This window comes from Bison bison, unplaced genomic scaffold, assembly GCF_000754665.1.
Source record: "Bison bison bison isolate TAMUID 2011002044 unplaced genomic scaffold, Bison_UMD1.0 scf7180017864183, whole genome shotgun sequence".
In the NCBI taxonomy this organism is placed as follows: Eukaryota; Metazoa; Chordata; class Mammalia; order Artiodactyla; family Bovidae; genus Bison; species Bison bison.
Genome location: NW_011494755.1, coordinates 8475927 through 8502354, shown reverse-complemented (window position 1 = coordinate 8502354; position 26428 = coordinate 8475927). Strand labels below are relative to the sequence as shown.

Genomic DNA, 26428 nt, shown 5'->3' with positions numbered 1-26428 from the left:
GGCTAAGTTAATCCTTTTGATATTCTGATTTGCCATTCAGGCTCTAACGAACTCTGATAATTGTCATCCTGGGGGTTAAGAAATTCTAAAAGTACATTTTAGTTCTCACATTGTCTTTCTGTGGATCAATTAAAATACAGAACTGAGATTAAAATGTGCCATAATGCATGTCAAAGAACTCCCTAGAGATTTACGTAAGAAACTTCATATAAGACAGTTCGTATTACTTTGAAAATCAGTCGTCATCCAGATTATTGAACTGAGAATATAGAAAGTTAATTTAGAGAAGAGTGCTTGTTCCATTCCCCAAAGAACTGTCACTTAGCGGGCCTTCATTTCTTCCTTCCCTCCGGTAATAGCTGTTCCCTGTGCCTGCTGACACCCTCCCCCGCGGCACCACATGGCCACTGGCTTCGCCCTGCTGTGCTTTCTGTCTAAGCTCATGCCTTCATATTTATCCTTCTTCAGTCTTCTATGGGGCTCCAGAATCTGGGCCCTGTGCCAGCCGGCACTGTATTTTTAGTTGAGTGTTATGAAGCCACAGGAATTGGGAATTCCACTGAAAACACTAGCAAACTGTGAACTTGGATGCTGAAGAGCAGGTACTTATGAAAGGAGCAGCTGTGTGGTCCAGATGGCAGCGTGTATGTCTGATGATGGACTTCCCCACCAGAGAAGGTACAGTTGGCGGGTCCTGCTGTTTGCCTTCTCCCAATTACTGGAGGCTCTGCTGCTGCTTTGGTTAGGGGGGATGGAGGGGGGCTGTGACATAAGTTCCCTGTTCAAGCAGTCCTCAGAAGTGGATGATGGAAGGGAAGATGACATCTTCCAAAATAGGTAAGAATTTGTGGAGACGTCCATCACACATTTCCAGCATCTCTCTGGAAAAGACAATCTCTAGCTTGCATTTCCTTTGTTGTTCAATTTCTAAGTCATGTCTGACTCTCACCCCATGGACTGCAGCACGCCAGGCTTCCCTGTCCTTCACTGTCTCCCAGAGTTTGCTAAATTCGTGTCCATTGAGTTGGTGATGCCATCCAACCACTTCATCCTTTATTGCCCCCTTCTCCTGCCCTCCATCTTTCCCAGCATCAGGGTCTTTTCCAGTGAGTCGGCTCTTCACATCTGTGGCCAAGGTATTGAAGCTTCAGCTTCAGCATCAGTCCTTCCAACAAATATTTGGGGTTGATTTCCTTAGGATTGACTGATTTGATCTCCTTGCTGTCCTAGGGATTTTCAAGAGTCTTCTCAGCACCACAGTCCTAAAGTACCAATTCTTCGGTGCTCAGCCTTCTTTCTGGTCCAACTCTGACACCTGTATACAACTACTGGTAAAACCATAGCTTTGACTGGACAGACCTTCATTGGCAAAGTGATATCTCTGCTTTTTAATAGGCTGTCTAGGTTTGTCATAGCTTTTATTTTGCTATTATTATTATTATTCTTAATTTTCAGAAAAGGTGCCAGTTGTAAGGGACAGCTTAAAGAATTTGAGTTTTTAAAAATTCAGCCAAGCCAGGAGCAAGGTGAGGGAGTCACTTTAACCACGTTATCATTAGCAACAAATCCAGAGTCCAGATCTGACGCTATACTTGATAGATCCTGTGCCTAGGCAAGTCTGGAATCTGGAAGGAGAAAAACCAGGTACACCAGGAACTATTCTATAAGAGTGAATTCTTAAGTATCATGTAAGAAAAATGGGTAGAAACTTAGAGAGTTCAGATGGAGAGACGGGGCGGGTCAAGGATGAGGTGGCATTTGCATTCTTCCGTTTGGGTAGTCTGCTTCCTGTGCAAGTGTCTAGAGACAGTGGTTAGCAGTGTAGGTAGACCAGTTGAGGGTTCTGGGACCATCTAGGTTTGTTCCCATCCTTTTTGGGGCCTTATCTTCCTTTCGGGCTGGGAGTTCTCACCAGAGTGTTTCTGGTACTGAATAGTCCCTTAAGAATCCACTTCTATGCTTGCTTCTCCTTGCTTAAAACTCCTCTAAAAACAGTGAAATGGCCACTACTCCTAGAGTAAGATCCTTACGCCTAACGATGGGTTTTTAAAAAAATATTTGTTTAATTTATCTAGTTGGCTGTATGGGTTCTTAGTTGTGGCATGCAGGATCCAGTTCCCTGACTGGGGATCAAACCCAGACTCCTTGTACTGGGAGCGCAGAGTCTTAGCCGCTAGACCACCAAGGAAGTTCCATAACCATGGATTTTAAAGCCAACATGGGTCTGGTCCTTTTGTGTTTCTGTACGGGTTATGTCTCCCAATATTCTCTCCCAACCAGTATGTCTCTTACCAGCTTCAAGGCCTTTTCTCTCTACTTGAAAGAATTGCCAATCTGCTTTAAAAAATTGTTATTGTGGTAGACCACACATAATATAAAGTTCACCATTTTAGCCGTTTATAAACCATTTATAAACGTACAATTCAGTGGCATAAAGTGCATTCACAGTGTGTGTAACCATCGCTGCTGTCCATTTGCATCATCCAAAACAGAAACTCTATACCCATTAAAAAAGAATCCCCCATTCCTTCTCTCGATTCTACTTTCTGTCCCTGTGAATTTGTGTTATAGTTACCTCATATGTGTGGACTCATACAATACTTGTCTTTTTATGTCTGGCTTATTTGACTTCACATAATATTTTCAAGGTTCATCCATGTTACAGCATGTATAAAACTTCATTCATTTTTTTCCCTTTTAGTTTCATTGAGATGTAATTAACACGCATCACTGTATAAATTTAAGGTGTGCAGCATAATGATTTGACTTACATACACCATATCATGAAATGATTGTCACTGTGAATTTAGTGCCGATTCATTGTCACACACAGATACGACATTAAAAAAATAGAAAATGAGGGGAATTCCCTGGTGGTCCAATGGTTAGGACTCGGCACTTTCACCACAGGCGGCCCAGGTTTGATCTCTCGTCAGAAAACTAACATCTCACAGGTCAGCTAAATAAATACATAGAAGCTACACACTGGATGTTTCCATTAAAAAAAAAAGAAGTAGAAAAATGAGTTTTTCTCCTTGTAATGAGAACTTTTAGGATTTACTCTCAACAATTTTCATATATAATGTATAGTGGTGTCAATTTATCACTTTGTACATTTCATCCCAAGTACTTATTTATTTTATAACTGGGAGTTTGTACCTTTTGAAGAACGTCATTCCTTTTTCAGGCTGAATAATTTTCTATTGTACGTACACTCCACATTTTATTTCTTCATTCATCTGTTGAGGGAGGCTATGTACTTTTTGCACAGCAAGCTCCTTTTCATCTTTCAAATTTCAGCTTTGATGTCATTTCTGACATCCTGTTGCTTAGGATGTAAGTGTGTTGTTTATTATTATTTTTATGGGACAGACTGATAAAAAATCAGTCTGGGAGGACATCAAGCATGCATCTTCTTCAGTATCATCTCTCTGCCTCCTGGCACAGTGACTGGCATACCTAAGGCCTGTGGAAGCACCCCAGACCTCCCCCAAAAGGTTGCAGAGATGATGGCAGACATAGTGGAATTGGCTTCTGAACCACGTCCTGGCTTATCCTGTGGCTGAGCCTTGCCTAAATCCTGGTCTCCTCTTTTCCTGATTCCACATCTTCTTACTCTGTCTTCTGCACCTTCATGCCTGCTTCTCACCTGGCATGACATTTCTGTGCTTTGCTAACCCACAAACAAGGCTCTGGGGCTGACTCTTGGTTTCCCCATCTCCACACATGTGGCCTCCAGGATGGATGGCACAATCCTGTGGGCTGATTGCAGAGGCAGGGTTTCTTCTTTGAGTTGGTTAACAAAGGTGGGACATGGTTTCGAAAGTCTACTCACAGCTGAACCAGAGCTTGAAGGTTTACAAGGTTTTGCTTAAACACTGTTTCGCTTGCTTTTTAGAAATGCCTTCTGAGGTGGTTACTGTTTTTTTTTAGTGAAAGTCGCTCAGTCATGTCCAACTCTTTGCAACCCCATGGACTGTAACCCCATGGTCCGTTGAATTCTCTAGGCCAGAATACTGGAGTGGGTAGAGTTTCTCTGCTCCAGGGGATCTTCCTAACCCAGGGATTGAACCCAGGTTTCCCACATTGTAGGCAGATTCTTTACCACCTGAACCATAAGGGAACTAGTTTGGCTTTATTTCCCATTTCATAAATATTCCATTTACAACTAATAATGGGTATCATTTCCCATTAAGAGCTAGAGCAAGGAAATGACTTACCTTATGTCACCAGCTTAGACATCAAGTTGAAAACCCGAAGCACCTTTCCAGAAGGCAAATTCCATATACAAGCAAGCCTTAGTGAGCCCTGGAGGTGGGAGGCAATGGTGAAAGGCTGGAGGGCTCTAGAAGGAGAGAGACGCTGGGGCAAACTTACCTTCCTGCCCAGTGTGGTCTTGAACCCACCCAGAGGGATGTATGTTGTTGCTGAGTCAACGCTTCATCTTTTAAGATTTTCTTTGTGGAGCCCAATCTCATCTCTACACAGTTGGGGAGTGTTTGAAAAAGCTTTGGCATAAGTTGGAATACAAATGACTGCCTTCAGGGGAGGAGTGGCGGACAAGTTTCACCGCACTGCTGTCTCTGAATTTTTAGTAGTGTGTGAGGATTCTGGGACCGACCACACCCAGACTTAGCAGGGAAGAGCGCTGAGATCAGCTCCTGATGCCTCTACCTGGGTGAGAGAGGAGGGCGTGGTCACACACTTTGTGTTTAGCATCTGTGTTCCGGGTGATGGGACTTTTTGCTCCTTTGAAACTGATTTTCTGGGTCCTCACTGCATACTGATCTTTTTTTTAAATTTACTTTTTTTTAAAGTAGTGTTAGTCACTCAGTCGTGTTCGACTCTTTGCGACCTCATGGACTATAGCCCGCCAGGCTCCTCTCTCCATGGAATTCTCCAGACAAGAATATGGAGTGGGTAGCCATCCCCTCCTCCAAGGGATCTTCCCAACCCCGGGATCGAACCCAGGTCTCCCACATTGCAGGCAGATTCTTGACTGTCTGATCCACCAGGGAAGCCAATTTTTTAAAAAATTATTTAAATTTAAAAAATGTATTTATTTATTTATGACTGGATCTTCGTTGCTGCCTGCAGGCTTTCTCTAGTTGCAGCGAGCAGGAGTTACTCTTCATTGCCGTGCACAGGCTTCTCATTGAGGTGGCTTCTCTTGTTGCAGAGCACAGGCTCTAGGGTGCACAGGCTTCAGCAGTTGTGGCGTATGGGCTCAGTTGTTGCAGCCTGAGGGCTCTAGAGCACAGGTTCAATAGTTGTGGCATACAGGCTTGGCTGCCCCACAGCACGTGGAATCTTTCTGGACCAGAGATCGAACCCATGTCCCCTGCATTGGCAGGCAGACTCTCAACCTCTGGAGCACCAAAGAAGTCTCCCTATTGATCTTTAAAAACTGTCTTGACTTATACTGGCTGCGTGCAACAAATCTTTTGTGTGATCCTTTTGCCAAGTAAATGCCATTAAACATCACGTACAAATGTTTGGAGTCACGTGAGTATACAAAATGAATAATGACATTGACAAGACTCAGGGTGATGAAACATGAACTCTAGAATCAGAAAGTCTTGTGTGAATTTTGGCTAAGCTGCTCAGTGGTTCCATCACCACCTCTAAACTTCTCCAAACTCCAGCTGCCTTCTGTTGAAGGGGGAGAAATTATTGTCACTCTAGAGTTATTATTACGTTTTAAGGAGATAATGATTAAAAGTGTTTGGCATTGTGCTTGATGCAGAATAGCTGCTGGGTAAGTGTTTGCCATCAGAATATGAGAGTTATAATCTAGACAGGAGTGGCTGGTAATTTTTCTAACAAAAATTCTAGGTCTTTCTGAAACATCCTACTATAAAATGGGAAGGTCTAAAATTTTTTAGCTTTCACTTTACCTTATTTATTGGTTTTTGATCCATGTGTTCTATTTACAGCTAGAACAGTTTTAGTGTTATTTTTTGAAAAAAGATCGTTATGCAGCTAGCTCAAAGCATCAAAAACCATTTCACCTCTACAAGTGGAAGATCTCTATAAGAAATATACTGATAAACTTTTTCATTTTCCTTCCAGCACTCACGCTTTTACCTACCCTATCACCTCCTCTGATGTTTCTGAAGTTTTCAGATTCTACCTGTTTCCATATTAGACACTATTTGTTGACAATAAGTGTTTTTATGTGAAATGGAAAAAAATTTTTTTCCCTCCAAATGATCTGTGGATATGATCTGAAGGATAAATATTGAGGTTAAAGTTCATGGGAGACTTCAGAATACAAAATCCACTAAAAAGTAATTTTTTTCTTTCTACCATCTTAAGGGCAAGTAGACTTTTTGGTACTAATGAGTTCAGTGACAGCAGTTCATAAGCTGCTTATAAGAATGTGCTTCATGGGATTATGTAACCCTCCCATTTCCCTTGGATGATTGTGATATGATTTTCTGAATTCAAGTTCTCATATTGCGATGTTAAGATTTCAACCCCAGCATCAAATATATATGTAGTTTAATGCCCAAGTGATTGTGAATTAACTATATTTGGCCAGATTCAGAACATGTCATAAAGTGGGTGAAACTTTGTCATAAGGCTACATTTATATTTCTTACATATAAACTTCACCAGAATTCTGGTTCAAGATGGTGGAGTGTGCTTCATCTTCTCCTGAGAGAGCAGTAAAATCAGAGCTAACTGCTGAAAACTGTTAACAGGAAGATGCTGGAACCCACTAAACTTCACCAAAATTAATGCTCATAATAATATTAATAGCTCACATGACTATAGGGGATATTCTAAATATATAGGATATAGATATAGCTCACAAAGAGCTTACTGTTAAGAGGAGAAGAGAACAGTTTTATAAATGAAGAGTATAGGTGTAAGTGCTGAATTATCTGATCTAGAGCATGAATGTAGTGTAGACTCGCATTCACCTACCTGGACTGCTCGGGCCCTTACAACCTATCATGTCACACTAATTTCCACGTGTTATAAAGCTTCTGATTTGATACTGCATGCTGCGTGCTTAGTTGCTCAGTCATGCCTGACTCTTTGCTATGGACTGTAGCCCACAAAGCTTCTCCGTCCATGGATTCTCTAGGCAAGAATACTGGAGTGGGTTGCCACGCTCTCCTCCAAGGGATCTTCCCAACCCAGGGATTGAATCCCTGTCTCTTAGTTTCCTGCAATAGTAGGCAGATTCTTTACCACTAGCGCCACCTGGAAAGTCCCTGATTTGGTACTCGGGCACAGTAAGGGACTTATTCTGGGTAAACATGAAAATTGACTTTAATGTGATTTTCTTTCATTTTCATCCGTGTAGCTGCCCTTTTGCTAGAGTTTTTCATTTAGTAGTTTATTTTTCTGGGAATAAGAAATAATTATTTTTCTGGGAAGAAAAAAGTAAAAAAGGTTTTTCTTTTTTTGGGGGGGGAGTCAATATTAATAAGTAGAATAGGTCAATCATTCATTCCCTCAGCATTTGGCAAGATGTCTGCCTCAATTTGTGGACATTATTGGTCATTTTTTTTTTCTTTCTCAGCTTGGTACTTATTGGTCTCTAAAACAGTCTTAAATTAAGCCTTATATTACACTGTTATTGCTATCATCAATCACATTATTTGCTGATGTGTATAATAAACAACAGTTATTGCTGATACAGTAAGTTGTTGATTAGATGCCATAAATTGCCTATACCTTTCATCAAACAAATTTCCTTCTGGAACATTTTCTTGGGTAGAATATTAAAGGGTGGATAAGCATTTTTACCTTTAAGATATGAAACAGAGTTACAATATCAGTGTGATCTTTGAAACTGGCATAACAGGTTTTCCCCCAGGGAGACCTATTTTGAAGTTGATTATTTGAATAAAATCACAGATAATAAGATACTAAGGAAAAATTCCCAGCCACATTCATAATTAGATGACTGTATTCCTGCTGCAGATTCAATATAATTACCCAGAGATACGCGTGCTTTAATGAACACCCCTGTGCATATGCAACACAAAATCTGTGCCGCTTAGTTTTTTTCTTTCCTTTGGATGTTAACTGTTTTTAAATGGCTTCTTTCCTTGTGACAATGCTAGTTTTATTATCAATTGTAATCTCTGTTGGGTTGAGTTTTGAATATGTCTTAATCAGGGTCACTGGCTTTCTTGGGTCCCATTTGGCCTGAGTAGAAGTGGCAGTGGCCACCATCTCAGCATGATGCCAACATCTATGATGGGCTTATGTTCCAGATAAGACCTGGCCAGACCCAGGGTTAAATGTCAGTACCAAGAAAGCTTCAGGCAAGTACAGTGGCAGGGGAAATCCATTTCCAGCCACTCTCTTGCTGTGGTTGAAAGTGAAAGTGAAGTCGCTCAGTCGTGTCCGACTCTTTGCAACCCCATGGACTGTAGCCTATCAGCCTCCGCCGTCCATCAGATTTTCCAGGCAAGAGTGCTGGAGTGGATTGTCATTTCCTTCTCCAGGGGATCTTCCTGACCCAGGAATCGAACCCAGGTCTCCTGCATTGCAGGCAGATGCTTTACCGCCTGAGCCACCGGGGAAGCCCCTTGCTATGGTTAAGTAGAGGGAATTGTCATAGAACCATTGTGGACTGATTGAAATGTTTTTTCATGCAACCTTTTCTTCTGAGGTTTTGGTTAACCTATAAAGTCAGAGCCTAGAATGAACCCCTTCAGTGTGAGGCTGCCTGGATTGAATGAACCTGGACTTCAGGATCACAAAAACCATGCTTTGAATACTGGCTCTATCTTTTAATAGTGAAGTAACTTTTGAATGTGACTTAAACTCTTCGGACCTCCATTTCTGTATCTGTAACCTACGTGAGAATAAGACATTCACCTTGCAGTAGGGTTTTCCATGAGAAATAAATAAGATTGTATATATGGAAGAGACTACCTTATGTTTAGTTGGATTTTGGTGCATGCTATTTTAAAATTATTAAAATTTTTGATTAAAATTATTGTGGTTTAAAAAACATTCCCAGAATTCACCGTTAAAAGAATGATAGTTTTTGTGGGCCTTTTTCTCAGCTTTCATCTATTTGGTGTTTGGTAGGTGTGAGTTACCTCTGTTAGGTAAAAAATATAGAGGTGATGTGCTCCTGTCTTGTTATCGGTCCTTACAATTTACTAATGTGTTTTTCCTTCCTCCGGGGCTCTGGTCATAACAAAGTAACATTTAGAAAAAGATTTCTTTTTTTTATTTTTGGCTGCGCTGGACCTTGGTTCTGTGCTCGGGCTTTCTCTAGCTGCGGAGAGCGGGGGCTTCTCTCAGTTGTAGTGCGTGGCCTTCTCTTGCTGCGGAGCATGGACTCTAGGGTGTGCGGGTTTCGGGAGTCGTGGCACATGAGCTTGGCACGTAGGTGCCCCAAGGCATGTGGAATCTTAGTTCCTGGATCAGGTATTCAACCCATGTCTCCTGCATTGACAGGTGGATTCTTAACCACTGACTACAAAGTAAGCCCCAAAATAATATTTATTGCATCTTGAACAACGATGAAGTAGTAGCAAGCTACCAATGAGCAACTGTTTATTATTTACTGAAACTCCAGTACTTTGGCCACCTCATATGAAGAGTTGACTCATTGGAAAAGACTCTGATGTTGGGAGGGATTGGGGGCAGGAGGAGAAGGGGACGACAGAGGATGAGATGGCTGGATGGTATCACTGACTCGATGGACATGAGTCTGAGTGAACTCCGGGAGTTGGTGATGGATAGGGAGGCCTGGCGTGCTTCGATTCATGGGGTTGCAAAGAGTCGGACACGACTGAGCGACTGATCTGATCTGAAAACGTGCAAATGTAAGTAGGCATTGTGAGGATGCAAGAGATTATAAGACAAAGCTTCTTTCCTTTAGGAACTGTTCATGTATTTGGGAAGACATAGTCATAAAAGAACCCCACTAAATCCTCAAGCAGGAAATAAAGGTCAGATGAACCGTATAAACATTCTTTTAACAAATTATTTATTTAGTATATTTTGGCTGCGCTGGGCCTCTGTTGTGGGCCTGTGGGCTTTCTGCAGTTGCAGCAAGCAGCGGCTACTCTCTTGTTACGGTGCCCTGGCTTCTCATGGCTGTGGCTTCTCTTGTCGTAGAGCACGGGCTCTAGGGCCCTTGGCCTTCAGAAGTTGCTCTTGCAGAACTCAGTAGTTGCGACACACAGGCTCTCGAGCACAGGCTCAGGAACTGTGGCACACAGGCTTAGTCGCCCCATGACATGTGGGATCTTAGTTCCTGGGCCAGGGATTGAACCCATGTCCCCTGCATCGGCATGCGAATTCTTAAAAAATCACTGGGCCACCAAGGAAGACCCAGATAAATAATTATCCTTGTTTCTACTTCTTCTCTCATTCTCACATCTAACTGTCACCAGGAATCTTATTTTGCTTCCTGTATACACCTAGAATCCATCCCATTCTCTCCATCTCCATCATGACCTTTCAAGTGCATCTAAGACCTCATCTCTCTCTGTTGGACTTCTGCTCTAGACCCTGACTCACCTCTCCTTTTATTCCTGTTCTCTACCTAACATTCAAAATGGTCTTTTAGAAGTCTAAGTCAGATTATCTCATTCCCTTGCTCAAAGCCCTCGCATGGCACTCAGCTGCTTTTTCATAAGCTCCAAGCTCTTTCCTAAGGCTTACAAGGCCCTCTGTGACCGTCTCTGCTCTTCTCTGCACCGTCATCTCATGCCACTTCTCCTTGCTGACTGTGCTCCAGCCAACAGGCCGCATTTCCCCTTCTGGAACACATCAAGAACTTTCTCACCACAGGGTCTTTGCATTGGCTCTTTCACTTGATTGAAATGTTCTTCCTCTGATCCTGAACATGACAGGCTCATTCTCATCCTGCAGGTCCTAACTCAGATGCTACCTCCTCCAAGAGCTCAAACTATTCCTGACCACTCTGTGTAAAAAGTCTTCCCCATCCTATCACATTATCCCTCCTCCTACTTAACATGTTCCACCATCTGCAATTACCTTGTTGGTTTTTTGTTTTTTTTTTTTGTCCAATTATTCTCTCCCTAAGTTCTCTGAGGGGAGTGATCTTATCCATTTTGTCCACTGCTGTAGTGTATAGCATACTGTCTCACATATACTAGGTGCTCAATAAATAAATGAGTAAGTGAATGAATGAACACAGGCCACGGAAGCTCAGAGGAAGAAGGGATCCCTCTATTAGTCATAGAGCAGTTTCTTCATTGGGAAGGATTTTGCTAGGTTTGAGGGAGGAAGCATGTAATCTGAGGAGAGAGAAAGTGAGCAAGGTGGAAGGTGATAGAAAGGGGCATATGCTATAGATTTTCAAAGATGGAGCTGCTCCTGAGAGGCAGTGGTTGTAGGAATCTGATGGATGTGGATTCGGCTTCTAACCATCATACGATTACCCATGTGACTTTGGATGTTTTATTTAACCATGTTAAGTCACTTTACCTGTAAGATGAGGGAAATGGTCTCTACTATGGAGGGTTACTGTGAAGTAGTAATGTTAGATACTTGAGGCCCATTTGGGATGCGTGTGATGTCAAGGGGTAGCCATTCATACCACTGTTTAATTTAGGTTCTCACCTGTGAGTGTGCATACAGATCAGATTTGCAGCTTTGTAGAAATGTGGATACCAAGAACCCAACAAACTACTACTCATTCAGAAGAGTTGTCTCTGGGTGATGGTGGTGTATGTGTGTGTGTGTGTGTGAAAGAGAGAGAGAGACACTCCATTGTGTGATTTTTTTCAAAAGCTCCCTAGGTGATTTAGACTGTATAGCTGTTGTTTAGAACCATGTGTTTAATCCTCTCTAAATATCTCTTGCCAAGGGACTGTCCAACTTGAATAGCTCTGAGATGGGAAGGCACAGAGTTGGGTCCAAGTTGCCTATCCCTGGGCATCTATCTGAGTCCCTAGAGACCAAGCTATTGATTTCTTATCTATTAATATCAGTTAAAAAAGAATCTTGTAGTCCCAACTAAAGCCACCGTGCCTTCCATTATTCTTGGTCATGTCCAAGATGAAAGTCAATTTAATTTTTTTCTATACCTTTATACCTTTAGTATCTATATGCTGTGCTCAGTTGCTAAGTCCTGTCCATGAGATTTTCCAGTCAAGAACACTGGGGTGGGTTGCCATGGCCTCCTCCAGGGATCTTCCAGACCCAGGGATCAAACCACATCGCCTGTATCTCCTGCACTGGCAAACGGATTTTTTTTTATCACTGTGCCCCCTGGAAAGCCCTTAGTATCTATGCCTCACCCCTAATCCAGAGGTCTGGTTATCAGATTCCTTTTCAAACCTCTCTGATGTGCAGTTTAGAATTCCAGCTTCGATTTCGATGAAAGAAAGTCAAAGTTAGTTGCTCAATCATGTCCGACTCTTTGCAGTCCCATGAACTGCAGCCTGCTAGGCTTCTCTGTCTATGATATTCTCCAGGCAAGAGTAGTGGAGTGGGTTGCCAATTCCTTCTCCAGGGTATCTTCCTGACCCAGGGATTGAACCTGAGTCTCCTGCATTGCAGCAGATTCTTTACTGTTTGTGCCACCAGGGAAGCCCATAGACCTACATAAATCTATACCCTCAATTTATTCACTGATGATCCCTCTAATTTCCTGCTGTAACCGAACCCTGCCTTAAACTGGCTGTTTTAGATGTCTACAGTGTCTGGGCAGTCTTAGGAAACGTTAACCACCTGTTCAGCTGGTTGCTCATGTACACACAAATATACTCACATCTTGGAATGTTTGGGGCCAGTATACAGGCTGAAAGATCTGACATTGGGAAGATATGCTGAGGGCCAAGAGGTTTTATGTTGGGCCAACATGTACGAGAAGGGAACAAATCTCTGTGGGCAGACATGGGAATTGAGAGGTGGACAGGATTGGAGGCTTTATTTAATGACCACTTCATTCTGGTTCCATAACTGCTCAGGATTTGTATCTGCGCTGACCAGAGACTAACTCTTTACTGCTGGGTCTGTCAAGCTCTACATCACACTTAAATGATTGTGGAGACTTATCTGTACATCCTGCTTGTTTCATTCTTGTGTTTCTTCTAAAGGCCCATCCTTCTCTTTGCTTAGGGTGTTTATTCTGATTCACTTTTGTTATTGGGTTGAAGTTATTTTTGAATTTTTTGCCAGAAAAGGTACACACGTAGATTTTTTAAGAATCGTAAAATACCCGAAAGTGACTCTTTTATTCTTCTATGAGGCAGAGTTTGGCTGGGTCTAAAATGGCAATGTCGTAATCCTTGTCCTTCAGATTGTTCTCTGTAAGTATTCCAGTGTCTTCCAGTAGTCAGAGTTGCAGAGAAGAAATTCATATTCATTTTATAAATCCAGGCTTGTCTCCCTCTATGTAGCTGATTTTTTTCCCTTTGAAAGGTGCATCTACATTGAATGTTAATTAACTTTCCCTGTTAATTTCCTTTAAAAAGTTCGGAGATTTTGTATGTATTTTGTTTATTCTTCAGTTGGCCAAAAAATCTACAGTTATATTATTATCTACTCAGGAGTTAATGACCTGAAGATAAAGATAGCAGAAAAATCTTAGTGTTTAAAAGAACCCTGAGATGGATTCTTTCATTGACCAAGGAGTTCTCTATAGTATAAATAATCTCATAATTAGAATGTTTTCTATATATACATGTTTGTAAATTTCATTAAGCTCAGAGAACTCCATTTTCTTTACTTCTGAACAATCTTATGTTATGTATCTGCTGTTGAATTATTTGATGGGGTTAATATCTTTCCTTATCCCATATGACTGGACTCTATCATTGATGAATGTTTATTTCTAAAAGGTGAATTATGGGATGGAAGTCATGGGTCATAACAAATGCCGTCCTACTTCTTATTGCAGAGATTGACTGTGGCCGCCCTCCAGAAGTGCAGCACGCGATCCTAGAGGGGAATCACAGCTCCAGACTGGGCAGCGTGGCTCACTATGTCTGTCTAGAGGGCTTTGAGAGCCCTGGAGGAAAGATCACTTCCGTTTGCACAGAGAAGGGCACCTGGAGAACCAGTGCTTCGACATGTTCAGGTATAACCCCCATCCTGTAGGGCTCCTGTCTCCTGGAGGTAACTAGCTAGCAGGAGCATGGAACCTAAAGCCTTTGCTTGCTTGCTCTGAGCACTGCACCTAGCCATGCCTTTACCCCAGCGGGCACTTGGCTTTAGATTTGTCAGCCGAACCCTGAAGATTTAAAGGGTGGATTGGGAAAATAATTTGGATAGAAAACAATATGCATTTGTCTTTTGAAACTCACCTTAAATCACAGTGACTCCTATCTCTTCTGCTTGGTTGGCTGAGAGACTTTTCTCTATGAACCATTTTCACAGGGGGGCTTACTTGAAAGTCCTAATTAAGCACATGTTGACAGCTTTTCAGAGAAAAGGTGGTGTCATGTATAGCGAGGTTTTTAATGTTTATTTTTAATTGTGGTAAAATATGCACAACATAAAATCTACCATCTTAACGCTTTTTCGGTGTTAACTATTTTCACATTGTGCAACCAGTCTCCAGAACTTTTTCATCTTGTAAAACTGAAAGTCTGTATCCATTAAAGAGTAACTCCCTATTTTCCCACTCCCCACAGCTTCTGGTACCACCATTCTGCTTTCTGTTTGTATGAGTTTGGCTAATTGACCTCAAGTAAGCAAAACCATTAGTATTTATGCTTCCGTGGCTGGCTTATGATCCTTAACATAATGTACTCCAGGTTTATCCATGTTGTTGCCAATGGTGGTATTTCCTTCTTTTTTCTGGCTGAATGATAATATTCTGCTGTGTTTATATATGCATTATGCTTATCTGTTCATCTGTTGATGGACAGTTCTGTTGCTTCCACCTTTTGGTTATTGAGACGAATGCCTCTCTGAGCACGGGCTTACAAATATCTCTTTGAGACCTTGATTTGAATTCTTTTGGATGTGCCTGCTGTGCTAAGCTTCTTCCGTTGTGTCTGACTCTTTACGACCCCATGGACTGTAGCCCACCAGCTACTCTGTCCATGGGATTCTCCAGGTAAGAATATTGAAGTGCGTTGCCATGCCCTCCTCCAGGGGATCTTCCCAACCCTGGAATCAAACCTGCATCTCTTACGTCTCCTGCTTTGGGAGGCGGGTTCTTTACCATTAGCGCCACCTAGGAAGTTCACAATTCTTTTGATATATTCCCTCAAATGGGATTACCTGTGAAAAGAGGTTTTGAGACTTCAGTTCAAATTCTAGCCGTCCCCTGTGCCAGCTGTGTGTCATCACATAAGGCATTATTCTCTTAGAGCCTCAGTTTCCTAGTCTGTAAGAGGGGGGAAATATAGCCTGTTTTTCCTACTTCAAATAGTTGTTGAGAGGGAATCAAATGAGATAATCTACAGGGAACATTTCAAAGTTTAAACCACTGTGCACATGTTAGGTCTTTTACTGAAATTATCAGCATGATTTGAAGCAGATCCTCTCATGAGTCAGAAGTATAGACTTCCACATGCTTTATTTCACCTTGGCCTCCAAGAAACAAGATGGGGAAAGGCAGTGATTCTTAGGCTTGTGATAGTTGGCCCAGGGTGTGACAAATTGTTGTCACCTAGTCTTGAATGGGAGAAGGCAATGGCACCCCACTCCAGTACTCTTGCCTAGAAAATCCCATGGTCGGAGGAACCTGGTAGGCTGCAGTCCATGGGGTCTTGAAGAGTCAGACATGACTGAGCGACTTCACTTTCACTTTTCACTTTCATGCATTGGAGAAGGAAATGGCAACCCACTCCAGTGTTCTTGCCTGGAGAATCCCAGGGACGGGGGAGCCTGGTGGGCTGCCGTCTATGGGGTCGCACAGAGTCGGACATGACTGAAGCAACTTAGTAGCAGCAGCAGAAGTCTTGAATGACTCTGGTAATTTGTTTCTAGATGTTGACTTGCTTGGCTCTGAAGACAGATCTCTGAAGAGTGAAATCCCAAGGTAGCTTTGGTTTGGGTCTCTGGATTGACTTGCAGTTGAATTATGGCAGAGTGTCTTCAGTTCAGTTCAGTTCAATCGCTCAGTTGTGTCTGACTCTTTGTGACCCCATAAACCTCAGCACGCCAGGCCTCCCTGTCCATCACCAACTCCCAGAGTTTACCCAAACTTATGTCCATTGAGTTGGTGATGCCATCCAACCATCTCATCCTCTGTTATCCCCTTCTCCTTCTGCCTTCAATCTTTCCCAGCATCAGGGTCTTTTCAAATGAGTCAGCTCTTCGCATCAGGTGGCCAAAGAATTGGAGTTTCAGCTTCAACATCAGTCCTTCCAATGAACACTCAAGACTGATCTCCTTTAGGATGGGCTGGTTAGATCTCCTTGAAGTCCAAGGGACTCTCAAGAGTCTTCTCCAACACCGCAGTTCAAAAGGATCAGTTCTTCGGTGCTCAGCTTTCTTTATACTCCAACTCTTACATCCATACATGACTCCTGGAAAAACCATAGCCTTGACTAGATGGACCTTTGTTGGCAAAGTAATGTCTCTGCTTGAGTTGTCAATGAAAGTTTTCTAAAGGGAAGTCTAGCATGAGCAAATATAACACATGGACTGCAGGTTATTATTTGTCCATAGAGGAAGGGTTTATGGCCATTTGTGGGACTGGGATTTGAAGAAATCTATCAATTCATTCAATAGATATTTATTTAGCGTACATTGTGTGTGGGGTACTTTGCTGGACACTATCTTTTTGGAATTTATGGGGCAATGGAGTAAACAGATTTTTCTCCAAAGAAATGCACATACAAATATACATTTAATATTGAAACCCTTGGGTAAAGAACCCTGGAGAAAATGAAGAACTCAGTCCTGTTGCTGAAACCATGTCTGCGCCATGCATTTTCCACATTTAGTTATCTATACCACTACTGCAGCAGGATGTAGGTTAGAGATTGCAGCCATAGCAACAAGGAGGGGTAGACTTGGATGGGAACCCAGAGATGTCGATCAGCCTTCTCTTAGGTCCCACTGACTTGTCCAACTTCACAGAGAAGCGAGGGCAAACCTGTAACTAACATCAAGGACTCCAGAGTTCCCGTCTTCATCATTGGAAACATTGAGAAGAGCTAATGCCGTTTCAAACCAGACTGATAGTCTTCCCAAACAATGACTGCCTCTCCAACAGCACCTCTAAGTTATTTGGAGGAAATGAGGCAGCTGCCTCGTGGATGGCTGAATTCAACATCGGGGAGGTGGTCTTGGGCCAGGGCTACCTGTGGAGTCACTGGGTCTGAGAGCTGGGCGTAGCTTCAGGACCCTTAGCCAATTTCTGCAAGGCTCAAGCTGCTTGTGCCCCCACCATTCAGAATTCAGTGGGAGCACTAGGATTAGTCACTCCCTGAAAAACCAGTGGATCTGCATGGGGCATAGTAAGCTATTAATTAGCTGATGCTTGTAGAGCACTTTGAAGAACAAACATGTTATGTAACTGCTAATTATAATTACCGACCTCAGCCTGCCACCTTTCACAATGTCTGTGGCTCCAGCTGCAGCTGTTTCCATGGGCTTATGCAAGCTTTGATTTAAGAAGAGAAAAGGCATTCTCCCTGAGAGCTGTGATCTTTCTCTGAGGAGGCCTCTATGCCCTCAATCAAGATTGGCAGCTAAATTCAATTTCCGCAGATAAAGGGGGCGATTTACATGCTGATTAATTCATGGCACAATGCGCAGGATCGCTGGGTGGGTAGGTAGGAGACGGTTCTGGAACTATAGTGAGAGAGGCTGATTACCACGGCTCTTGTCAGCTGCCCCTCCCTTCTTCTTTTTCCTATTTTTCACCCGTTTCTTCCTACCACCCGCTTCTGCCTTACCTCTTTCTGTGTATTTTGTATTTACCCTCCTCAATGTTCACTTTTTCTCCAATTTTTTTCTACTTTTCTGCCTAACCCGTGAATACCTTTTACCCTGGTCCTCTGTTTCCATTCTGTTTTATACTTGAACATTTAATTCCAAATTGGGTGGAATAATTTCTCATTTTACTTGGGTTGTTCTTAGTTAAAAATAGTTTTGAAGTCCCTGCTTATTTGGACTAGTAGCTTAGAAACACATATATTTAAAAAATGTATTGAAGTATAGTTGATTTACAATGTTGCATTGATTTCTGCTGTCTAGCACAGTGATTCAGTTAGAACTGTATACGTTTTGAATGGAGTATGAACTCTGGCAAGGTGGTGGGACCTTTTTTTTTTAAGGCCAGTTTAGACTGGAAACTCCAGACAGCCGAGAATTAGGCAATTATGTTGGTGTCTGGAAAAACCCCAGGTGGAAGCTTGATGTTCAGTGAGTCGGCTTACCTCAAGATCAAAGAGACTGATTCATTCTTGATAAGACTGTCCCTGGCTTTCATTCTGCACAGGTCATTTGGCTTTTTATGTTTAGAATCTGAGTTAATAATTATGAAGTTGATGCTCACTCACTCCAGGCTCTTAGAAGAGCAGCGTCTCTATTGAAACGCAGACCGTTTGACTGCTGGGAGCCTCTCTGAGTCCCTCACCCGACTCAGGCACTGGAGTTCAAATGCTTCCAGGCCTCCTGTTAGCTTCTGCTCCTCCTACTTTTGTTGTTGTTGATGCTGCTCTTCAGCCCAGTGAGTGCTCACTTGCAGCTTGACATATTTCAGATAGGAGAGAAAGGTCAGCCGGAATAAATGGGCGCACATGCAAATAGCCACATGCCTGGAATTTGTTTACATACATAATGTTAGACCATCAGGCATTACAGCTGCCATCGATCACACACCAGCTTAGACACCCACGGCTCTGCCAGGAGCCTTGATGCTTGGTTTCATTGTGGCCTCAGAAAAACCTGGTGAAATAAGTATTGATATTTTCATTTCATAGATGAGTAATCTGAGACTCGTAAAAGTGAAACAACTTTCACAGGGTCATTCAGTGACTAGTAAATGGCAGAGACAGGATTTGAACTTAGGTCTTGAGGCCCGAGATCTGTCTCCTACCAGTTTCCCGAGGTTGAACTATTTGTAGATCACCCTGACAGAGTTTGTCAGAGGAAAAGTATTGGTTATTTAATGTTTCTTTAAACAACTTAGATTTAAAACTTAAATTTGTAGTTTAAATTTATTGACCAAGGACACTTTGTAATATATGTGATAGCATGAATTTGATGTTAACACCTCGTTTTTTTCAAAAGTCAATACCAGGCGAGCCTATAGGAATGTATTCAGGTGTCAGCAAAATGCATCCTAAAGTGTATGAAGCATTTTAGAAAAGCATACTCTAAGTCATGCTGCTCTGCCTCTTTTATGCGACCCTAAAGACTGAAAGCGCCTCCCAGCTGGCACTGGTGGCAAAGAACTGGCCTGCCAGTGCAGGAGATGTAGAGACGTGGGTTCTATCCCTGGGTCAGGAAGATTCCCGTGAGGAGGAAATGGCAACCCATTCCAGTATTCTTGCCTGGAGAATCCCAGGATAGAGCAGCCTGGAGTGCCACCGGCCATAGGGTTGCAAAGAGTCGTACACGACTGAAGTAGCTTAACACGCAAAGACTAAAATCAAACAGGAAGCACAGCAGAACTCTTATAAGCAAACACGCTTTGTTTAACATTGTCACCTTGGGGAGGGAGCCGTACTCTCATTTCAATGATGCTATTATCAAAATGTTTCTGTTTTGTAATCCAACTGGGATGGCCTTTGAAGGTAGTTTAATGCAGCACACTGGAAGATTGGTCATGTTAGTTTTGAAATCAGGTACTGTTTTCATCTAGAAATGACCTCCAGCTTGACCATCTGCTAGGGTCTCCTGAATTTATTTGGTAGGATCTTTTACTGTTTTCAAAAATAAAGAACATGGATATAAAATTGGAAACCAAAATTGAGTACGTTAGACCAGGCCCTGCCCACAATGGGGCTTCTGAGAGAGCGGGGTGTGCTCACTGACTCTGTCCCTCCCACCCCATTCTTGTCTCAGTCTCTCCTGCAGGAGAATCAGGCGTCCAACACCCCAGTACACTGTGGTTCTCTCACCAGGGTTTCTTAATGATCACCTAACCGTCAAATTCATCTTGTAGCATCAATCCTTGTTCCTTTTAACCTTTTTATAACACTTAGCATTGCCCACCATTTATCCATATATTCATCCATCTATTTAATCAATCAACCAAATGATAAATAGTTTAAAAATATCTGCATCCAACCAACTGTGTTAGTTTCTGGGGATAGAGAGATAGACCTTGTTTGTCTTTGCTGTTATAGAGCTCACATTCAGGAGAGATTTGTTGTTGTTCAGTCGCTCAGTTGTGTCCATCTCTTTGTGACCCCATAGACTGCAGCATGCCAGGCTTCCCTGTCCTTTATCATCTCCTGGAGCTTACTCAAATTCATGCCCATTAAGTCGGTGATGCCATCCAACCATCTCATTCTCTGTCGTCCCCTTCTCCTGCTTTCAATTTTTCCCAGCATCAGGGTCTTTCCCAATGAGTCAGTTCTTTGCATCAGGTGACCAAAGTTTTAAAGCTTCAGCTTCAGCATCAGTCCTTCCAATATTCAGGGTTGATTTCCTGAATCTTGATCTCCTTGCAGTCCAAAGGACTCTCAAGAGTCTTCTCCAACACCACAGTTCCAAAGCATCAATTCTGTTCATGGTCCAAGCCCTCAGGAGAGATAGACTTAGATGTTAAACAACTAATTACAAAATTAGTCGTTACAAATGTGACGAGTACCACAGAGAAATACTAAATGCTAATAGAATGCTAAAATACATGTCTTTATATATATGTACATTTATACACACAAGCAACCATGGGCCACATGCAGAATCTAAAGCAAAGCAAAGGTACTTTATCACCAGTGAAGGCTTTTGTTCTCAAGGTTCAATGTAGAGTTCATTTGGATGGTGTGGGGGCCTCCTTTGTTTAAAGCTGGGGAGGCCTAAGTGTCCTACAACTGGACAAGCCAGAGATCTGCTCTGCCTGCCTCTCTCCAGTCAGACCTCAAGTCTGATCATGGAACCGTGTGCCCTCCTTTGGGAGAGAAAGAGCCACATGCGAGAAGGGTGAGAGATCAAGCCCTTGGTGCCTCATGTTTTGCTCCGCACTCTTCTTGGGTGGGGTTGAGAAGGTTGGGGTGTTCGGTGGGAAGGAAGCAAGATAACTTTTGAGGAAACAGACATGACTGCAGATCTTCTGTGTCCTTGACTCCCAAGGCATCAGACTGTCCTCGCCAACCACTGACCTCCTTCCGTGTCGCTCTGTCCTCTGATTTCCCCTTGGGTTTCCATGTGTCTTAGTCCCCTGCTGTTGTGCTGCCCACTCTCCACGTTGGACGGGGGTGGGTCACCTGCACCCAGAGCTTCAGTTGCCAGCCACACATTGATGATGACCTTCAAGAAAGTTTTTCACCTAGATAGATTAACTCAGACTTAGCATGTTCTAAGCATAATTCATTAGTTCCTTGCTCACAAATGCCTTCTTCTTCCTCCCATGTTTCTCATGAGAGCAGTAGAAGGCAATCCATTCAGACTCTCAGGCTTTGAGACTGGCAGTCAGCCTAGACGCCTTATCACTCATCTCCTATTGCTTCTCCTTCAGGAGAAACTATTGCTTATGGTTTTCAAGGCAATGCCTGATTCCATATTTTCACCTTTTTGCTGAGTAACTTCTTCAGTGCAGAGGCTCTGGGTTTTGGAGTCTGGTGGGTCTAGTTCTGAATTCTGACTTGACTGCTTACTGCTTCTGTCCACACTATCTGGTCCATAGTACCTTTTACCTTTTAACTCGCTCAGTCATCTCCGACTCTTTGCGACCCATGGACTGTAGCCTACCAGGCTTCTCCGACCATTGGATTTTCTAGGCAAGAATACTGGAGTGGGTTACCATTTCCTTCTCCAGGAGATCTTCCTGACCCAGGGATTGAACCCAGGTCTCCCACATTGTAGGCAGACGCTTTACTGTCTGAGCCACCAGGGATAACATCTGGTCCATAGTAACAACTCAGTAAATGTTCACCTATAATTGACTTTATGATTGCTTCCCATGACTACTGTGAAGATGTGATCAAGTTTATAAAGACCCATATGTCAGTGTTTGATGTATTGGAATCACTGATTAAAGGGGGTCAAATTCTTTCCTTGTGACCTCCAGTTTTCCTTCAAAACACACCGGAGTTATTTTTTTTTCTTTTAATTAAAAAAATTTTTATTTTGGCCACACCACGCAGCGTGGGATCTCAGTTTCCCAACCAAGGATTGAGCTTGTGTCCCTGCATCGGAAGCTCAGAGTCTTAGCCACTGGACCACCAGGGAATTCCTCCTCCAGAGGTATCTTTCTTAAAAAAAAAAAAAAGTCCCCACCATCTTCCTGCTTTTAGCTCTCCATGGCTGGTAGGAGTAAGTGTGTTTAGTCTGGTGCACAGGTCTTCCCAAGTCTGATCCTGTTCTCTTTCTGAAACCTTGCTGCCCCTCCTCCTCCTCTCCAGCATGTTACATATTACCACTCTGAAACTGTCCATACAGGTTACACCTAGGACTTCGGACCTGCTTAGATGTCTTCCCCACTCTTAAGCCCTGAAGCCGGGAAGGGTTGCATGGCCTCCATGAAGCTGGCTTCCCCAGTTCTTCCAGTGAGAGTGGTGGCTTCTTTCTCGATACCCTGTGGTACTTGTGTGTAACTTTGTTCTGATATTGATGGAATCATGATTTATCTGCTTGTGTGTTAGCTTCCTCCATTAGACACAGTGTTCCTCAGGGAAAGACTTACCTTCTGATCATGAGCCCAGTGCCTGGCAGGGGAGGATGTTTGGCATTCAATGATGGTTTAGTTAAGGGTCAATGGTGAATAAAGTGCCCTGGACTCAGATCCAAAGAGAACTTCCAAAAGTATTTTAAGTTTTCAGTACTATTAGAATGAAGGTGTAGCCTCCCAAGTCATCTCTTTTAAAAGGGCAGCATGAATGTAGATGTTTAATATCTTTGTAACATTTACAAAGAAGTCTTTCCAGCTGGTGTGTAGACACCTGGAGGGAAGAGCAACTGAATTTTGTTCAACTACTCCTTGGGATGAAATAGCTGACCTCCCTACAAAAAGATCTGGGTCCCATCTGTGCAGAGCGCAGGGCACAGGCTGGAGGCAGATGGCGTTTCTGAGATGTCATTTGTGGTTGTCATAGTGAATGAGCAAAAAGGAAGAACAAGAAAGGAAACTTTCATGTCTCCTTTCTTTTTTTTTTTTTACATTTTAGGATAACAGGGTTAGAACTTTTTTAAAAATTTAAACTTATTTATTTTAATTGGAGGCTAATTACTTTACAATATTGTATTGGTTTTGCCTCATGTCCCCTTTCTAATCTCTGCTTGGGTGGCAAAGGGTCCCGAGTGGGAAGGAAGTATGCTTTAATGGCAACTCAGCGACAAGGTGAGGAGTGGGGTGTTTCCTTTTCCTTCTGGACCAGGGGGTGAGTGTCAGGGGCTGTGGGAGTGAACAGAAGAGTCTAGAACGCTGTGCTTTGACGGGCTGGAGAGGGAAGGGGCTGGGAATATTTGGGACTTTTTCAAGCTGACAAAAGACTGTTGCCAGTGTCATCATCATGCTACCCAAGGAAGTGAATGGATTGAATCTTTGCATCCATCAGAGTACCCATGTCCACACCTGGAATATTTCTTTGATTTCAAATTATTTGTGCTCCAGGAAGATGCACTGATGTAGTGACCCAGGAGTGCAGTAGATGGGCACACTTGATCCTCTGGGGTCTCTCCAGAAATTTGCCTCTTTTCCTCTTCCTGCCTGCATTTATTCCCACTTACTGTCAGCTGACTGGGCTTACCCATGACCAGGTCAAGTGTGACATCAAATCTCGGCAGTGCTGCTGATTGGGTGATTTAGTAAAGATATAAAATCTTCCATGGGCAAGGGGGTCAGTAGATTAGGGTCTATCTAAAGGTAGCATTGGTTCTGAGTATGAAGAAATGGGGCTTCCCAGGTGGCTCAGGGGTAAAGAATCTGCCTGCTAATGCAGGAGACATGGGTTTGATCCCTGGGTTGGAAAGATCCCCTGGAGAAGGCAGTGGCATCCCACTCCAGTATTCTTGCCTAGGAAATCCCATGGACAGAGGAGCCTGGACAGGCTACAGTCCATGAGGTCTCAAAGAATCTGACATGACTAAGCAACTAACACACACACACACACACACACACACCCCAGGAAGCAGGAGTGAAGGCTGAGGTGGGCAGAGCAGGGAAGGAAGCCAAGCCAGCATGAGGATTCCTTGTTGCCCTGGTCCTTACTGAGTGCACGTGATCGCTCCATCAGTGTAGCAGCGCCCTGGGGGAGCTTCGCCACAAGGGGAAGAAAAGTAAGGGGCAGATTTTTCCAGTACTTCCTGTCTTTCAGAAAGTGTCCATTCCCCCCACTTCCAGGTTGCACATGCAGCAGGGAAACCCCAGCCTGGGAGACAAGACATGGTCATGTTGTCAAAGCTCAGACAGGGCAGGAGCAAGGGGCATGTGAGCTGAGAGGGTCTAAAACATCCATAAGGGGCATCTGCTTCAGTGGGGAAGCTTGAATGTAGGCTGGGGAATATTCCCCTTTGGTGAGATGTTGATTCTCTCCTCTAGAGGTGATAGTTTGGTAACTCCTACCTGCAGGAAATAGGGCTTCCCTGATAGCTCAGTTGGTAAAGAATCCGCCTGCAATGTAGGAGACCCTGGTTCAACTTCTGGGTTGGGAAAATCTGCTGGAGAAGGGATAGGTACCCACTCCAGTATTCTTGGGTTTCCCTGGTGCCTCAGCTAATAAAGAATCTGCCTATAATGTGGGAGACCTGGGTTCGGTCCCTGGGTTGGGAAGATCCCCTGGAGAAGGGAAAGGCTACCCACTCCAGGGTTCTGGCCTGGAAAATCTCATGGACTGTACAGTCCATGGGGTCAGACATGACCGAGCGACTTTCACTTTCACCTGCAGGGAATTTTATTCCTTTTGATGCTGTTGTAAGTGAGTTTTTTTAAAATTTCATCTTTGGCTTGTTCCTTAATAGTGGACAGGGATGCAATTGCTTTTTGTACATTGACCTTGTATCCTGCTACCTGGTTGAAGTTGTTTCTTAGCTTTAATTGTGTGTGTGTGTGTGTGTGTGTGTGTGAATTCCTTAAGACTTTTTTTAGACAAGAGCATGTCAGCTGCAAGTAAAAATAGTTTTACTTATCTGCAGGAAATTTGTTAAATAGAGAAAAAGCTAAGTCCTTTCCCCATTCTCATCTGAACAACTTCCTAAGTCATTTAATAGGTTCATTGGAAACTGTTATCTCAGGACCCAAGGCCATAATACAGTTTCCCACATTGCTAAATTTATTACATGAAATATGTACAGAATATTTATTTATTTGAAAAATTTTAATTGGAGAATAATTGCTTTACAATATTGTGTTGGCTTCTGCCATATAACAATGTGAATCAGCCATAAGTATACATACGTCCCCTCCCTCTTGAGCCTCCCTCCCACCCCATCCCACCCCTCTAGGTTGTCAGAGTACTGCGCTGAGCTCCCTGTGATATACAGCAACTTCCCATTAGCAATCTATTTTACATATGTAATGTGTATGTTTCAATGCTACCCTTTCAATTGGTCACCCACCCACCGCCGCCACATGCAGAATATTTAAAAGAAACAGAACAACTTAAAGAAATTAGTGGCTTCCTGATAAATCAGGTTTAAATGGTTCCAGGGACCTCGTGGAGAATTTATTTAGCTTACCCGCAACGGGCTGCTCCTGAAGAATGGTCATGGGTGGTGATCTGTGTCATTTCCCTCCTGGGAACAGGAGTGACCTGGCGATCAAAACGCTCCATCAGTCGGTGGGATGAGGGAACCGGAAGCTGGTCTAACCTGCGCAGCTGCAGGGAAGGTTCAGGGCTCGGCTCTGGGTCCCTTTCCTTCCCCCAGGAATGGAATGCCAGTGGCATCCAGTGGCCTGTCAGACCAATCACAGGCTAGAATTCTCACTCGTACTTAAGGGAATTCTCAGCCTTTTCTTCCACATCAGGTCATGGGCCGAGCTCACTCATGATAAAGTTAAATTGGGTGATCGGCCTGGGATAGCTTGAACTGCTGATTTGGTTTCTGAATCCTAGTGTGAATGGTGACCAGCAGAGAGACCAGCTGGGCAAGTAAACAAAGTCATGCCCTCTAATGGGCTGGCCATTAAGATTTTTCTAAAGTCTTTTGATGCATTTTGTTGAGTGGATTCTTTCTTTTTTTCTTTTAGAAATAATTATAGAAATTAAAGAGGTGTCAGTGTTTAATAACACCTGTGTGAGGTGGCAAATAAACCCAGGAAGAATAAACTCCAAGATCGAATATGTGGTAAGTGAAGTGAACTCCTTTTTTTTTCTGCCAGGGCAGAGATGGTTACCATGGGAATGAGAGTCAGAGGAACTTGCTTCCGGAAGTGCTTCTCAATCAAATAGCT

The 26428-nt window shown here is 43.1% G+C and overlaps 1 protein-coding gene across 1 annotated transcript in view; it reads left to right on the top strand.

Moving 5' to 3' along the window:
- The window catches only part of SUSD1 (sushi domain containing 1), a 127684-nt gene that overhangs the window by 22683 nt on the left and 78573 nt on the right, over positions 1-26428 (top strand). The window contains exons 6-7 of the mRNA XM_010843579.1: positions 13862-14041; positions 26225-26322. Coding sequence (XP_010841881.1) covers positions 13862-14041; positions 26225-26322 — 278 coding nt within the window. The remainder of the gene's footprint in view (positions 1-13861; positions 14042-26224; positions 26323-26428) is intronic.